The 15,461-nt window shown below is 40.5% G+C and overlaps 2 protein-coding genes across 3 annotated transcripts; one reads left to right on the forward strand and one right to left on the reverse strand.

Annotated features, from left to right (window-relative positions):
* Positions 1–109: 109 nt before the first annotated feature.
* On the reverse strand, positions 110–5,347 carry rbm34 (RNA binding motif protein 34). 2 transcript variants are annotated; one of them, XM_063882899.1, is made up of 11 exons: positions 5,104–5,347; positions 4,160–4,316; positions 3,547–3,674; positions 3,071–3,275; positions 2,789–2,848; positions 2,067–2,110; positions 1,726–1,809; positions 1,536–1,599; positions 1,343–1,385; positions 1,140–1,258; positions 110–976 (listed from the first exon to the last, which is right to left on the reverse strand). In XM_063882899.1, exons 1-11 carry the CDS (start codon positions 5,124–5,126, stop codon positions 629–631), a joined length of 1,275 nt encoding a protein of 424 aa, XP_063738969.1. In that variant the 5' UTR covers positions 5,127–5,347; the 3' UTR covers positions 110–628. The 2 variants fall into 2 exon arrangements, with proteins under 2 accessions (XP_063738969.1, XP_063738968.1); XM_063882898.1 differs by having other exon boundaries at positions 4,160–4,319.
* Positions 5,348–6,119: 772 nt separating this feature from the next.
* tbce (tubulin folding cofactor E) lies at positions 6,120–15,309 on the forward strand. Its single transcript, XM_063882889.1, is given in 18 exon segments — positions 6,120–6,253; positions 6,341–6,454; positions 7,276–7,360; positions 7,705–7,869; positions 8,282–8,367; positions 9,047–9,146; positions 9,358–9,460; positions 10,189–10,265; positions 10,945–11,037; positions 11,299–11,363; positions 11,740–11,804; positions 12,509–12,661; positions 12,763–12,901; positions 13,525–13,593; positions 13,720–13,779; positions 13,864–13,890; positions 13,893–13,954; positions 14,458–15,309. Coding segments are annotated over 17 exon segments (1,551 nt in total). The 5' UTR covers positions 6,120–6,253; positions 6,341–6,348; the 3' UTR covers positions 14,554–15,309.
* Positions 15,310–15,461: the final 152 nt, after the last annotated feature.

The raw sequence follows: 15,461 nt of genomic DNA on the forward strand, positions 1-15,461 counted from the left end.
TTCTACAGTTGGGCATTGCTTCTCTTATTTATGTGAAGGAAGTGTGAGATTTTTATCCAAAAAACTACAGATTTAGGTTTTGTTGCAGAAAGTCATTTTGCACCGGACACAAAATGAAGGATTTTATTTTAACAACAGGAACAATATAACTCAATACAACAGGTGAAACAGTGTGTGTCATAGAGTGTGATTAAGTGGTGTGTGGCACTTGTATGTAAAGGATAATAAAGGGAAGAGTTGCAACCACAGGAAAATACTTACCGACTTTTGATAAATCGACTAATAAAAGATAGATATTTTACAAACCAAACGATTAATTGAGAAAATAACCGTTAGCTCTAATGCTAACCATCACAAGTGTTAGCAGTTGTTTTGGTGTAGAATTCAAATCCCTACAATCTGAACCCAGAAACACAGACTCCACCTTGATGGTTTTACAAAGTGGATGGAACTGGAAGTAGTCTGGAGCACAGGAAAATAACATTTACTGAGAAGAACTTGGACTATCGTACAACAGGCCGGTTCTTCATTTTCCAGATATCTCAGTGAACCTTCCTCCTGTTCTCCCTGACAGTGTGTTAAAGCTAACACACTGTCCTCACACACACGTTTATATCTTTAATGTGAATCAGATGTGAACGGTCTTTCTGGGCTTCCTGGGCTTCCTGCTCTTCTTCAGTCCTGTCTTTTTACTCTTTTTGTTCGGATCCGTCATCTCTCCTTTGAAAGAGGTGGAGCTTTTAGTCGCAGTCGGTCGGTTTCCAGAGAACTTCTTTTCAGCTTTGAAACCCCCCCGGGCGCCTCCCCTGTCAGGCCCCGAGCCCTTCACAGGTCCCTTTCCGGCCCTCCCTGGAGCTCCTTTGCCGTCTGGTTTACTCTTCTGCTTCTCCTTCTTCACCGACCTCTTCACGCGGATGGTCCTGCTGTCCAGCTTGGAGCCGTCCAGCTCCAAAGCCAGCTGCACCGAGTCGGCGCTCTGAGACAAAAAGATACCAAATCATCAAATCTGGTATGGAAAAACAGCAATAACCCTAAGATGTTAGGACAATACATATCTAACTGATTGAACCGGGCATAAAAGGCAAAACAGCAAAAATGAAGAAAGATTGTTTTAAAAAGAGGAATCTGTGTCGTCGTACCTCAAACAGGACATAGCCGAACCCTTTCCCCAGTCCGGAGTTCTGGTCCCTCACCAGCCGGACGGCCTCCACTGGGCCACACTCTTCAAAGTGCTGCCGGAAAGACAGCTCGTTTATTTCTAAAAACACAAATAGCAGGTTAACGTCAACAAGACAAACAACAACAACTTTCAACGTTAAAAAAAATCTGTAGAGATGCTCACCAAACGGAAGGTTCCCCACGAATACGGAGCGTTTGTGATCGTGCTGCAAGACGAGAGCGACGTAATGAATATCATGATACAGATTTAACTTTCATTATACAGCGCCGAACATCTTTAATCACACGCAGAGAATAAAATAAGCAGCTGTTTCTAAAACGAATCACATATCAGATCACGTGACGCGGAGACTCACTGACGAGCTGTCCGTCACTTTGTCCACTCGGATGTGAAAGCCTTTCTCGATCTCCATGCCGTTCCTGTGAGAAGACACACAGAGTTAAACTGTGCGCGGGTGTGTGTGTGTGTGTGTGTGTGTGTGTGTGTGTGTCTGTGTGTGTGTGTGTGTCTGTGTGTGTGTGTGTGTGTGTGTGTGTGTGTCTGACCTCTCTAACGCCTTGGTGACTCCCTCCTCGTCTTTGAACACCACGTAGGCGTTCATGCTTTGCTTCTTGGGATGAACTTTGCGCCTGTAGAGTAAAACACAACATTTATCTTAAAGAGACGATGACAACGACACTAGCATTGCATTACATCTAAAAAAGTATCTTTATCTTACACTTCACTGTAGCTTTTGTTATTAAACTTCTATTTAGGCTTGTTCTATTTGGTCTTAAAATGTATTCTAATGTAGTCTTCTGTCTGGATGCTTCTATAGTTTTTGGGTGACCACTTTTAATGGCCTAGTTGTTGATCTTTGCTCGGAAACACAGTTTTTAAATCTTACTGGATAGCTGCTACTTTGCGGGACATGGCGGGATCCTCTCTGACCTGCAGGGAGCAAACACAGAAGATCATTAGATGTAAAGTGTATTTTGAATATCACTCTATGCAGCCGCTACAGAGCTATGAGTGTATCGAAGTGGACACGAAAACCCATTTCCTAAAAGATGTTAAAAGAGTCCCACAGAGCCTCAGGTCGAGCCCCACCGACTTAAAACTGTTTTTTCACCAGGCCATCAGGAGGCTGCACTCTCTGCCCCTATTGGACCTAGACTTTAACACCCCAAAAACACACACTGACACACACACATCCAGCACCAGACACTTTCCACACTCTACGTTTTTACTGTAATATATTCACCCACATCCGTTCTGAAGTGACTGTTCACAAACTGAACGATAGACAATAAAGTTGACTTGAAGGCTTTATCACACCAACAGTAGATCTCTACACAATCACGCGTATTTTTTTTCTGAGAGAGATAAATGAAGTTCAACTTTGGTGGATTTGAGAATCGAGAAAGTAGAGTAGAAAATATAGATAAGAAAACATGTGTCCTGAGTAAACTGTAAACTTTTGGACATTTTCTTTACCACTCTTTAACGATCTATTTAATAAAGCTGAAGAACAGTACTGAGCCAGGACAGAAAGGAGAATAGAAACGCAGGAAGAGGCTCTCATAGTTAGTAATATGTCTGAGTAGCAGTTGTGTGTTGTGTTTTTACCACAGAGCGAAACCGCACAGACTCGATGGATCCTTTCTCCCTGAAGAGGCTCTGCAGGGTCTGAAAAACAAAAAACCCAAAACATCAAGATTTTCCTTTCTCAAATTTATTATTGAACGACCAAGGAACAAACAATGAGAAAAAAAGGTTTATAGATTTAAAAAACAGATGCTTGGTCACTAAAATATCCGATCTGTGCTCATTTTCCGCCTGAATTTCCTCTCTGGGGTTATTTTCTTATCTTGAAGCATCGTTCTGTAATATTTATTTAATGTTTGGTACCTTCCTGGTGCAGCTGACGGGCAGGTTTCCTACGAACACCGTCCTCTTCTTCTTTGTCACCTCCTCTTCCTTTCTGGCCCTCACGTTCTGTCTCTTTATCACCCACTTCTCCGCATCGTTCTCTCCGCTCGACTCGGCCCCTTTCTTTATCTTCTTCTTCGCCGGCCCTTGCTCGTCATCGTCTGCGCACTGTAGACTGAGCTCCCTGAAACCAGCGGAGGAAGAGCGAGGGAACAGAAGAAAGGGATGGAGGTTACAGACTCAAAGAGGAAAAACAAATTGTTGGAATTACGATGATATTTCTTCTATGACGGGGAAAAGGAAGACTCATTTAGAGGACAGACCCTCAAGACAAATATTGATGATAGCATTATATACGATAGTTGAGAATAAAATCAGAAAGACAAGAGAACTAAAAGGATGAGGCCAGAAAGAAAGACTGAAATCGATTGATGAACTGTATGTAAACTCCGTACCTGTTTTCCACCTTCAGGTCGGCTTTTGTTTTATTCTTCAGCTGCTTCTGCTTCTTCTTGCTAAGTGGAACTTCGACTTCTGGGGTTTCCTTTGGCTTCTCTGTTTCTTCCACGGTTTTCAGAACAGGCTGTCATGATAAAAAAAAAAGAGAGTAAGCCACACAGGACAGGTTAAAGTCTGGTGATATTTTTGCTCATGTGAAGACTCATGAGGGAGGGAACACAGGGAGTTTAGCCTCTGCAGACCATTTACATGCACAAAAACCTATATAACACACTACAGGAAAAGGAACACCCCAAAATCATAATAGGGCTCCTTTAATAAACGATTAATGTGTGTGTGTTAAGCCTGATGTATTGTCTAAAGTGAATAAAAATACAGCATTAAACCTTATCGCTCCCCTGGCTCACATGTTCCTTTACTGCCATGAACACACACACTGTAGTTTATTTTGACTCTCACACACACCATCCAGTTACTACAAATACTCACTACAGCACCAAATGTGGGTTTATCCGCCACTGAAGTAGTCCCAAATTTCCTCCTGTGTTCTGAATATAGTTTGCTTTTTGTTTTGGTTTAAATTAAGCGATATGTTTGTGTTTGAGTTACCTTGGGTGCAGGCTGAAAGAGGACAGGTGGAGCGGGCGCAGCAGCCCCGAATAAAGCCGACAGCGATCCGGAGGCTGCAGATTTCTTCGGGAACAAACTTCCTGACACCTGACCAACCACGTAGTCAGCCGGCTGTTGCCCCGGCTGCTCCTCTTCACTGCTGACAGAAACATTGAAGTGATGAAGGAACATCCAGAGTTTTTAAAGATGACAAACTCAAAAAGGGAGACACTCAATACTAAAGGCTCAGCTCTGTGGATACAGTGGTAAGAAAGTGGATATTCTTCATCAGGTTACAGGATCTTTAATAAAAGAACTGGTCAGAGTGGCACCACTAAAGATATGTTGTGGAGTGAATTATAATGAACGGATATATCACTCTCTCAACTAACTTGTATTTCTTTCTTTTTTTTTGAAAATCGTTTCAGCTTCTCACATTTGAAGGTTTTGCAGCATTTCTTTCTTTCAATTGGAATAAATTCGCTATAATTCTGAAGAAAATGAACTTAGTGAAGGTGTCACGTTGGGCTCTGTGTAATTGATTATGACACTATACAAACAATAATTGTCATTTTGAAGTTGAAAAGGAGCTCCAATTCAACAGACTTGGGCAGTGATATCATATGTATAATCAACAGACGATATCAAATACTTTTTCTACTCACATGAAATGTTAAATGCCGGACTTTTACTTGTAACAGTGTATGTTTGTGTGTGGTAATGGTACTTTTACAAAAGATAAGGGTATGAATACTCCTTCACCACTGCTGGATGATTGTTGCATTAAGAGTTTAATTTCTTATATTATAAATAACATGAGCCGCTTTGCCCTGAATCATGTCTTCCAGACTGCGTTTTAGTTTCAAACTACTGGTCTGTGGGTAAACAAGTGCTGCAATTACATTTCTTTACGTTTTTGGGAAATCAAACATGTGTAAACAAACCTCTTCTGCAGTTTCTTCTTCATGGCTTCTACCGGATTATCCCAGCGTCTCTCAAAGACTGACTTCCGGTTTGATCCTTATATTCAAACACGTAATTTATCACGTTAATTGCAGCATTTACTCGCGATTCCACGACTCTAAACTCCAAAACACGAGAAATATTACACACACGTTTGGTTTACACGTTTCCCGACCAGCACACTGCTTGTCCTATTGTGAAATATGTCCCACAGGGAACACGTCACAGCGGCACATTGGTTCCGTTAGATGTTCCTTGATCATTTGACACCGCAGAATTAAGCACCCAGAAAGCGTTAAATATAGAGGACTTTGCAATTAATTATGCAAAGGAATGCTTATTTTTTAAAACCAGTATTATAAAGGAACTCTAATTTTCCTAGAGGGACTTTCCTTCCTAGCTACGTTTATTTTTATATTTTTGTTATTGCATTATTATTCAATTGGAAATAAATGTTGCTTGTTGAAATCGTTTTTTTCTCAATTGTAAAGACTAATAATAATAATAATAATAATAATAATAATAATAATAATAATAACAACAATAATAATAATAATAATAACAACAACAATAATAATAATAATAATAATAATAATGAGGTTTTCATTCAAAATGTTACATAAAATATACCCTTTCTTTCATTCACAAGAATAAACTCTAATTCAAAATGTGCACCATTTTACATATAATTACAACAATATGCTTCCACTATTAAAAATAGTAATAATTGTATTTTATCACTATTTTCTTTATATGTTTTTTTTATTTCTATATATGTTTTAATTGTATGTAGTTTGATGAACGGTTTGTGTTTATACAATGTTTGTTGTACATATACATCTTTTTAAACATAGCATTTCCAATATATTATTGCATTTTCTGTCTATCGTTATTATTCTGAACGATTAGGCTGATTATTTGAACATTCTTATAAAATAAATTCTTTTTTTATTTTGAAAAATGTTGTGAAGTCTTCAAATGTGTGCAACCTCTAAATCTGTCCGTTCCGGTGAGCTGCATACGTCTGACGTTCTGTGTTGTAAACAGCGGCGGTTTAGTTACAGAGCATTTTTGTGTCAAACTACCTTAGAAGCTTAAACGCTTTCAAAGTCTACATTTATAACACCTCGGGTAATTGTGTATTTTTTTTTTGGCAGTTATTGTTTCTACTCGTGGCTTGGGAAGGAATTATTGATAACGTCATGTTTTATGATCCAGAACAGGGGATGGGAGTGGACCACCCGGATCCAGAGGAGGCAGTCGGCCGGAGGGTCTCCTGCGACGAGGAGCGGGCCACGGTGCTGTATGTGGGCCCGGTGCCCCCCACTGCAGGTAGGATGAGAACCGGGGTGTGTCAGAGGGACATATCCCCCAGTGACTATCCCTATGTAACCGTTGTTGTTAGCTATGTTGGAAGAACTTCTAAAATCCTTTACTTATCTAAAAGTACAAATACTATGGCCTTAAAACACTCCATGATTTCATGTTCCTGAAGTGAAATGATAAGTATCAGCATCAAAAGATACAAAAAGTACTCATTCTGTACAATGACCCGTTTCAGAAGACAGCTAAATGTACTTCAAGTATCAAAAGTGAAATGATTATGTTTTATTAGGGTTATTATAATATCCTGTGTTTATGTAACACATTTCAGGATTGTAGTTGGTCAATGTGGACCAAATTTAGATACCATATCAGCATAGTGTGTGTGTTTATATGTACAAAGTAACTGTGATTGTTATCTAAATGTAGTGGGGTAATAAGTACAATATTTGCCTCTGAAATGTAGCGGAGTAGAAGTAGAAATGATCATGAAATGGAAATACTCAAGTTAAGTACAAATATGTGAAAACAGTACAACATACAACATACAATACTTCACTAAATGTCCTTAGTTACTTTCCACTAGTTGTGGTTAGGGTTAATCGCTGTACAGCAGTTGTTCAGGTACTTTGTAATGCTCTTGCACTTTACTTTATTTTTATGCTACTTTATACTTAGTATTATATAAAGTAGTGAGACTATCAGATACGAGCTGTGGTGATCTATATTGTAGCTTAGCTTCAAAAATCATACATTTATTTTGTTTATTATGTTGTTTATTTATCGGAACATTCAAACACTCACACTAACAGAGTGTGTGTTGTGTTCAGGGCTGTGGTATGGTGTTGAGTGGGATAACCCGGAGAGAGGGAAACACGACGGCAACCACGAGGGAGTTCAGTATTTCACATGCAGGTAATTCTGAGCTTTCAATTTAATTAAACATAATCTATTAACCACTCACATTAAATCCAGGGTTACTTCATTGCTACATTTTCGCTTCACCCTTGCCAGAAGGGGAGGATCCTCTGGATGAAAATGCTACATGTGTATATTTTCTGGATGCTAAGTGGCATTTTAAACAGTTGAATCAATATGATATGTTGTTAGACAAAATACATAGTCACTGACTCGTTTTTGACATCGATTTAGCAAATAAAATATGATTGAATGTCTCAATCCACAATAAAAACAATGATTTATTTTTACCATTTTAAGAACATTATCTGAGACGAGTAATCCCTGATGTTTTCTCTCAGACATCCCACAGGAGGCTCCTTCGTCCGTCCAGGGAAGGTGAGCTTTGGAGTGGATTTCCTGACCGTCGTGCGACAGAAGTACACTTTCGACACCGAGGAGGTGCTGAGTCAGGAGATCTTCATCTTCTCCAAGATATTCAACTGGGGGAAAGCCAAGGAGCGCAGGTACGACACTCCTCAGACAGTCTGGGTTTTTAATTTCCCCTCAGAGGTTATCTGAAGGATTGTGCTGCTGCCTTTCTTTACATAATGAACCTGTAGCTCATGGCAACATGTAAAATAAGACCTGGCTTTGTTGAAAGCTGAAAACTCACAAATAAATTACAGTCGAAACTGTTTGCTCGTCTGTATTGACCTATTTATCAATCAGAGCTCAGGCCAGGCGACAGGATTGAGTCAAAAAAACAAAGCTCCACATGTCTGTCAACAAACACCAATAATAATAATTAATGCTGATGTTTAATGAAACTGTGGAGCTAGTATTCATTATTTCATGGATGTTGTGCAATAGTGTACAGATGTTAATTAAAAACATGCTGCATTTAAATACTGAATTTGGTTGTTTTTGTCTCCACAGTTACGAGAACCTGCCCTCAGTGTTGCTGAATCGCTGTGAAGTGAACGGGGCCGGGGCTGAAGGAGAAATCAGGGAAACAACGCCGAGTATCTTTTTTTCTGTACAGAAAACACCTGCTGATGTAAATGCATGTTTGGTAGTATCAATATATATTACCCTGTCCGCATTCTCACTCCATCAATTAGTTTAAACCCAAGTCAGATCACGGGGAAACGCACTAAATCTGAACTCTTCGTAGAGGAGATCACAACCTGTTCCTGCCCTTCTGGTAGGAGATACAGTCGTTTGAAAACACGGACAGACAGTCTTTTTAAAAAAGAATGTAAATATTTTTTGGGGGCTTTTTTGCCTTTAATCGGATAGGACAGTGGAGAGTGACAGGTAAGTGGGAGAGAGAGTCGGGGTGGGATCCGGAAAGGACCACGGGCCGGGAATCGAACCTGGGTCGCCGGCGTACGGTGTAGGTGCCCCAGCCAGTTGCGCCACGGCCGGGGCCACGGACAGTCAGTCTTAAGTGCAGTTCTCCTGTACATACCTAACTCATATGCACTTTTTAGCTTTTAACTCTTAATTATTTATTACCCTTGTTTACGTTTGTCTGCCCTAATGGCGTGTTTTTAGTGTTTGTTAGTTAGTTACTGCGCACTGTGACAGGGTTACGCTTTTTACCTATCTATAAAACAAGTGTGTGAGGAGTCCACAAATTGAATTATTAGTGACTGTGGCGGTCGGTGATGGTTGTGAGTCTTTAACGGCGGTGATCAGACGTGCAGTGGTTGGACCTGTGCGGCACTCTGCTGTCCTGCTGGGAGGACGTGGCGGCCATCACTCAGCAGCTGGAACATCTGGAGGGACTGCAGCTCAGGTACAGATCATCTGAGTGTGTGTGTGTGTGTGTGTGTGTGTGTGTGTGTGTGTGTGTGTGTGTGTGTGTGTGTGTGTGTGTGTGTGTGTGTGTGTGTGTGTGTGTGTGTGTGTGTGTGTGTGTGTGTGTGTGTGTGTGTGGCGTGCGTGCGTGCGTGCGTGCGTGCGTGTAATTTGAACCTTGGTCACTGGATCTTGTTTTACTTTTTTAGCAACAACCGCCTGCGTCTGCCCTCTGACGTCCCGGCTCTCTGCCAGGCTTTCTGCAACCTCAGAGCCCTCGCACTCAACAATTGCAACCTCACCTGGACACAGGTACGCCTTCCTGTTCATAACGGCACAAAAACCATTCTGTGGAAGTAATCACTAAGGTGTGTATTCCAAAAATGATCTCTACTGTCTGAGGAAAAGTGTGTTTTGTATTGGTACTCACTTAGTTTTTATTTCCCTTTACAATTTTTTTAACATGTTCTATAAAAGTAAGTAAGTCTAAAAAAAAACATAGATATTTATAGACTGGTATTAATGTATATTTAATGCTTTATACAATATATATCATTTATAATTGCATTTTTTTAATTAGGAATGTAGTATATTAAGTTAATACAAGTTAAGAAAATATCCAAATTAAAATCATGTCCCAGTTTATAAAGAAAAAGAAATGTTTATACACGTAGTAGTTTTATATATTTGGTATTTATTTTCTTATGTCTGTGTTTTATTATCTGCCTTATGGAAATGTTGTTATTCTATTTATTAGTCATGTGTATTTATATTAACATTTTATGTGACTAGTTAGTATTTATTATATATAAGTATTTATTCTGGGTTACTAAAACAAGTAATGTGTTTTAAATATTTTATAGAAAGAATAAATGATATTTAATTTCGTATAAATAAATCAAATGTAGACGTTTGTTTTATTGTTGAGTTAAAATGTTGAGTTATTGAAAAAAACCTGGAATCTATTATTTTAACTCCCCACATTTCATCACGTTTTACAATTACAATTTTAAACATATTTTGATATGATTTGATTTCAGATCCTGGAGTGCGCTCCCATGTGGCCGCAGCTGGAGGAGCTCAGTTTAGAAGAAAACAACATCACAGAGCTGCAGAGGTAACGTTCTTCCTCCCAATGAGTCTGACAGTCAGTACCTCTGTATTCCCTCCTGTCTGTTTCAGTAGATTTGTTTCGCAGAGTGTTCTAATTTATTCAGTAATTGTAAACTGTGTATTCTTTAGTGTAGTTATGCAATGCAAAACGTGGGTCACAGGTTCCTCAACAATGCACTATAAATATATAAAACAAATAAAAATAGTGCAAGCTCAGGAGTTTAGCCGTCTTATAGTCTTAATGTTTAATAAATCTACCAAAAAGCTCAATTTATTGGGTGTTTTTAAACAAACTTACATCATCATTTTGGATTTAAAGTGAAGGTTAAACTCACTTAAATACAAATAAATGTATATCATTTGGAACAACAAAAAAAACCATCATTTTTTCTTAAAATGTAAAAAAGATTAATGTTTAATAATTTCTTTCATTTTATCATTTTTATTTTAACTTCTTGCCGTTAAAGATGTTATAGCTGCAGTGTAGTTGTGCAATGAAACACTTGGGTCACAGGTTGCTCTCATTTATACCTGTTTTCTACACTAGCTTGTTTTCAGTTTATTTTCTCCTCTTTGCTTTTTAATGACTGTTTTTTAAGGCCATTTATATTATATTTTAATTTGTGAAGCTCTCTGAGTTGCCTTGTGTTGAGAGGTGCTTTATAAATGATCTTGCCTTAAAGGCCTGAAGGAGTGCTGCAGACGCTGAAGAATCTCAACATTTCCTCGAACCCTTTGGAGCAGAACACTGCGCTCAGTGTAGCTGCTCTGCCCAGGTAACAACACACTGAAGACTCTGATCTGTTTGATTTGAAAACATAAATAACAATATAAGTTGCTCGAGTGAAAACCAATGTGGAATGCCCCATGTGTCCCTCTTGAATTCACATGTTCCAGTCATAGTTTTTTGATCTTGTGTTCCTCTTCTTTTATTCAACATGAACACTGGATGCAGCTCCTAAAAATCAATTGTGCTCTGGTTTGTTGTTTGTTTGTTTGTTTGTTTGTTGGTTGGTTTGTTTGTTTGTTTTTTGCAGACTGGAGCAGTTAAATTTGTCCAAAACGGGCCTGTCGGACATCAGATTTGACGATGCTGCTCCTGGTAAAAGGAAATCCTCATTTTTACCACTAATTACAACATTAACATGAACAATTACTGCGGTTCACTTTCAACCACGACTGGTTAACGTCCACTGTGTTCTTGAAGCTGCTTTTCATTATTGCAATCTGTTTTATTTGTTATGATTTTTGTGACCATTTTCAAGTCATCCTTATACAGACACACGTTGTACAGAAGTAAATACAGTTTGTAGAATTCATATTTTCTTTGGATACATTTGATTTGATTTAATCTTCTGATCGCTCGCATGTTTTCATCATGTCTCCACGGCATAAAGCGGTCTCTGATTTGGTGGAGCCCTCGGTTTTGATAACATGTTGATGCTTGTTGAGTGTAATGGTGAGTGTTTCCTCTGTAGGATCTCAGACAGACATCTTCCCGGCGCTGAAGAATCTCAGGCTGGACTACAACAACATCACCGAGGTCAGTGTGCATCTGCACCGACACACACACACTGTAAACACCTCCACCACAGATGGTTAACAACCGATGAACCCTTCCTTTCAACGTTCATACATTTGAATAAACCTAATGAAAGTGATCGTAAAGTCAAACACGTAGTATACAAGCCAACATGTTCTTTTTCTGGCACTAAAATATATATATCCCCACATAAAAACATTTGGGAGCGGATCAAATTTGAACCGAGGACAACAGGATGGTTAAGATCCAGCGTTTAAGTGGCTGAAAGTATGAAACTGAAACTGTAGATTAAGTAAGAGATAATGTGCAGAGCTTCGTGTCGGGTTTTCCTTTTCAATAACGACCGCCTGTGCCGCACATTATCTCGCTTAATAACACGCCTCATACTAAAGAAACTAACGCCTTGACTCCCAGTATTCACTTTAATTACTTTATTGGCTTGAAAATCAAATCGTGTTGCTTCCACTGACGGCACTGAAACAGTTCTTCTGTAGTCTGACGTCCAACGCTCCGTCTTTTCACCTCTTCCCCCTCTCCCTTGATCCTCCTTAGCAGCGGTGTGTTATCCCGTATTAATAACCTCTGAAATGCCCCGAATAGACCAATCAGAATCGAGTAAGCAACTAATCTGTGTAACGAATAAGCCTCTGCCTCGCTCAAGATTTAAATTCAAATAGCTTTATCGGCACGACTCTCTCTCACAGTGGGGCGTCATCGATGAGTTGGGGAAGCTCCGCAGTCTGGAGATCTTCTGCTGCCGGGGGAACCATCTGGTGAGCAGCGACGGAAACCCCAGTACAGCCAATCAGCTGCTGATAGCCAAACTGGGAAAACTGAAGGTCCTCAACCACTGCGAGGTAGGTGTGTGTGTGTGTGTGTGTGTGTGTGTGTGTGTGTGTGTGTGTGTGTGTGTGAGAGAGTGTGTGTAATTGCTGACCGTTTCTTTGGTTTCCATCAGATCCTCGTTGACGAAAGGAAGGGGGCGGAGCAGGACTACATCAAGATGTTTGGGTTGGAGTGGCTGCAGGCGGGCGGGGGCAGCGAGCCCAGCAGAGAGTTCACCCGTCAGCACCCCCGATACCTGAGCCTCATTCAGAGTGAGTCACACCGAGCACCCGGGAAAAGTTCGTTTTCGTAGAGGCCAAACGTTGGTACTAAAACTTACGTGTCAGTCCGTGACGTCATCGGGCCAAAAAAGAATTCTTCCCATTGACTAACATTAGTCTTGTTAGCCCCCCCCCCCCTTACTTTTAGTGTTTTTGACCTGGTTTACTGCTCTAACATTAACACCAACAACTTAAATCATCACCAATTTTATGTTCAAATGCCGGTACTGCTGAGGAAATCATAAGGCGTTGAGGCAATCAAATGTAAATAAAATATGAATGACTGAAGAGAGTACTTAACTGGTCTGATTTGACCCTGAACACAACAGGAGATCTAATTCAATCCTTAACCTGCACTAAAAGCCAAATCCAGATAGCAGCATGATTGAGTGGATCGGAGGGGGGGCTTAAGGACACTGCAGTGTGCATGCTCATTGGGTCCGAGACATCAGAACTGTTCTAATGGTTTTTTTCCTCCCCACCCTCAGTGGCTTTTAGGAAATTAAATCCTGAGATTCATCTCACCGCTGTGGCACATAAGATATTAAGTCATTGTTTGGACGTCTCCTTTCAGCGATGATGTTGATCGTGATGAAGATCATCTTGTGTTTCAGAGTACGGCGCTCCAGAGGAAGGCATGCTGAAGAAGTGGGTGCCGTTAGCCCTGAAGAACCAACTGATGAGTAAGTCCTCTTTCTGCTATCTGCTCTCTGATTGGCTAACACCCTACAAGCCATTGATAAACATACAGTCGTCACAACCGAGTAAAAGCACCACTGAACACTGTTTTCCTTTTGACTCCTCACCAGAGATTACATTTGTGTTTCCTGACGACCCCGACCGGAAGCAGATTGAGAAGAAACTTCCATGTAAAACAACAGAAAATATAAACATATTAAACTGAAATTAAAAAATGTTTTCCTGTTGAGTGAAATGCATGTTGTGCTCTGCAGCCTCCATGGAAGTTCAGAAGGTGAAGGGACTCTGAACAGACTGCTGAAGGTTCCTCCTGCAGATCTGAAGCTCACCTACACCACCCCCAAGGTAACCCCGATAACATTAAAGTGAGGTTAAAATGTAGGCCAGGTTTGGAGTCCAGCAGCAAAAAAAAACAAAACAATTTGGCTCACGATTATTGATTTTAATGATTTATAGATATAAAAACATTTTTAAAATAGTCCGTTCCACTGGGTACCAAACATAAAATCGACCGGACTTCTTTCGGCGGATTGATATGACTGCACATAGTCCAAAGATCCTCCTGAGCCACACAGTCTGTTCTCCATAGCAACGGTCTGTTAGCGAGAATTAACAACCTCGTAAATGTCCAAATTGACCAATCAGAATCGAGTATTCAACAATAAATTAACAAACAAACAAACAAAGATTAAATCTGGATTTAATAGTGATGGCAAACTAACAGACAGGGATATTGGTTTATATACCGTGGGCCTTTGTTTGGACTTCAGGAATAATTAAAGTTCCTTAAACATTTGGGTGAAAAAAAATATATATTTATAGACGTTCTATTTTTGTGTTTGTGTTAGAAACTGGGGACCGAGTATGAGATCCACAGCGACCTGAAGACCCTGCAGTTTTACTCCATAGAGGACGGAGACCAGGTGCTGGTGCGCTGGTCCTGAAGCTGAAGAACCGGCCCGGTCTGCAGCGGACAGAACCGAACAGAAGCCCAGGGACTGAAGCTGAACTTCAGACTGTGTGTCTCCCCTTGGAGAAACTGACAGACTCACACTGAGAGCTGGAGTCACTCCAAAACCACTCCCCAACTGGACCTTTGAACGGCACACCGAGTCAAAACACTGCTTTGAAAAACGCATGGCGACGTGTCCACTGGGACTTCATTCAGAATCATCAAATAGTCAAAGTGACAGCCGACTAAATGAACCTCTTTCCTTCTTTAGCGCTGCTTTTCTTTCCTCTGCTGGGGAGCCACAGCTTCACGCTCTCCACAAATGTTAAAATAAATATTCTGAAAGTAGTCCATGGTGTTTTTCTGATCGACGAAAACTTAAGTTTGGTTGTCCACAATTGACCGGACTTCTTTCGATGGATAAGAGATGCACATAGTACCTTGATCTTCCTGAGCAACGGTCTTGTTATCCTTAGCAACGGTGTATTAACAACCTCATTGGCTCAGTCAGGTCACAGGTACAAGTCCCCAAACAGACCTAAAAAAATATGGAGTGTGGACCGCTACATGGAGAGGTCCCAGTTCTCCTCCCGGCCCCTGTGGTGCCCATGAGCAAGGCACCAGACCCCCCCCCCCCTCCATTGCTCCCCGAGCGCTGTACTATAGCTGCCCACTGCTCCTGGTCCCAGGATGGGTTAAATGGCACTGTGTGCATGTATGTGTGACAAAAAAAAAGGGTTTCATCTTCCGCTTGTAGTTCTTTAAACTGACCAATCAGAGTCGAGTATTCAACTAAGCCGTTCCACAACTCAGAGACACATTTTCAGTGGAGAATTTCTCTAAATTGCATTGGAATAACACAGCCTCTCACCAGCTAATGAAGACCGGTGATATGAGACA

The sequence above is a fragment of the Eleginops maclovinus genome, chromosome 5 (genome assembly GCF_036324505.1).
Source record: "Eleginops maclovinus isolate JMC-PN-2008 ecotype Puerto Natales chromosome 5, JC_Emac_rtc_rv5, whole genome shotgun sequence".
Lineage (NCBI taxonomy): Eukaryota > Metazoa > Chordata > Actinopteri > Perciformes > Eleginopidae > Eleginops > Eleginops maclovinus.

Excerpts from the sequence above, each read along its gene's own strand:
- rbm34 (XM_063882898.1), bottom strand. The coding sequence starts at position 5,126 with ATGAAGAAGAAACTGCAGAAGAG. Across the intron at positions 2,111-2,788 it reads CTGTGCGGTTTCGCTCTGTG|GTCAGAGAGGATCCCGCCAT; the intron begins GTAAAAACACAA and ends TGCTCCCTGCAG. Across the intron at positions 1,810-2,066 it reads CGCAAAGTAGCAGCTATCCA|GCGCAAAGTTCATCCCAAGA; the intron begins GTAAGATTTAAA and ends TTTACTCTACAG.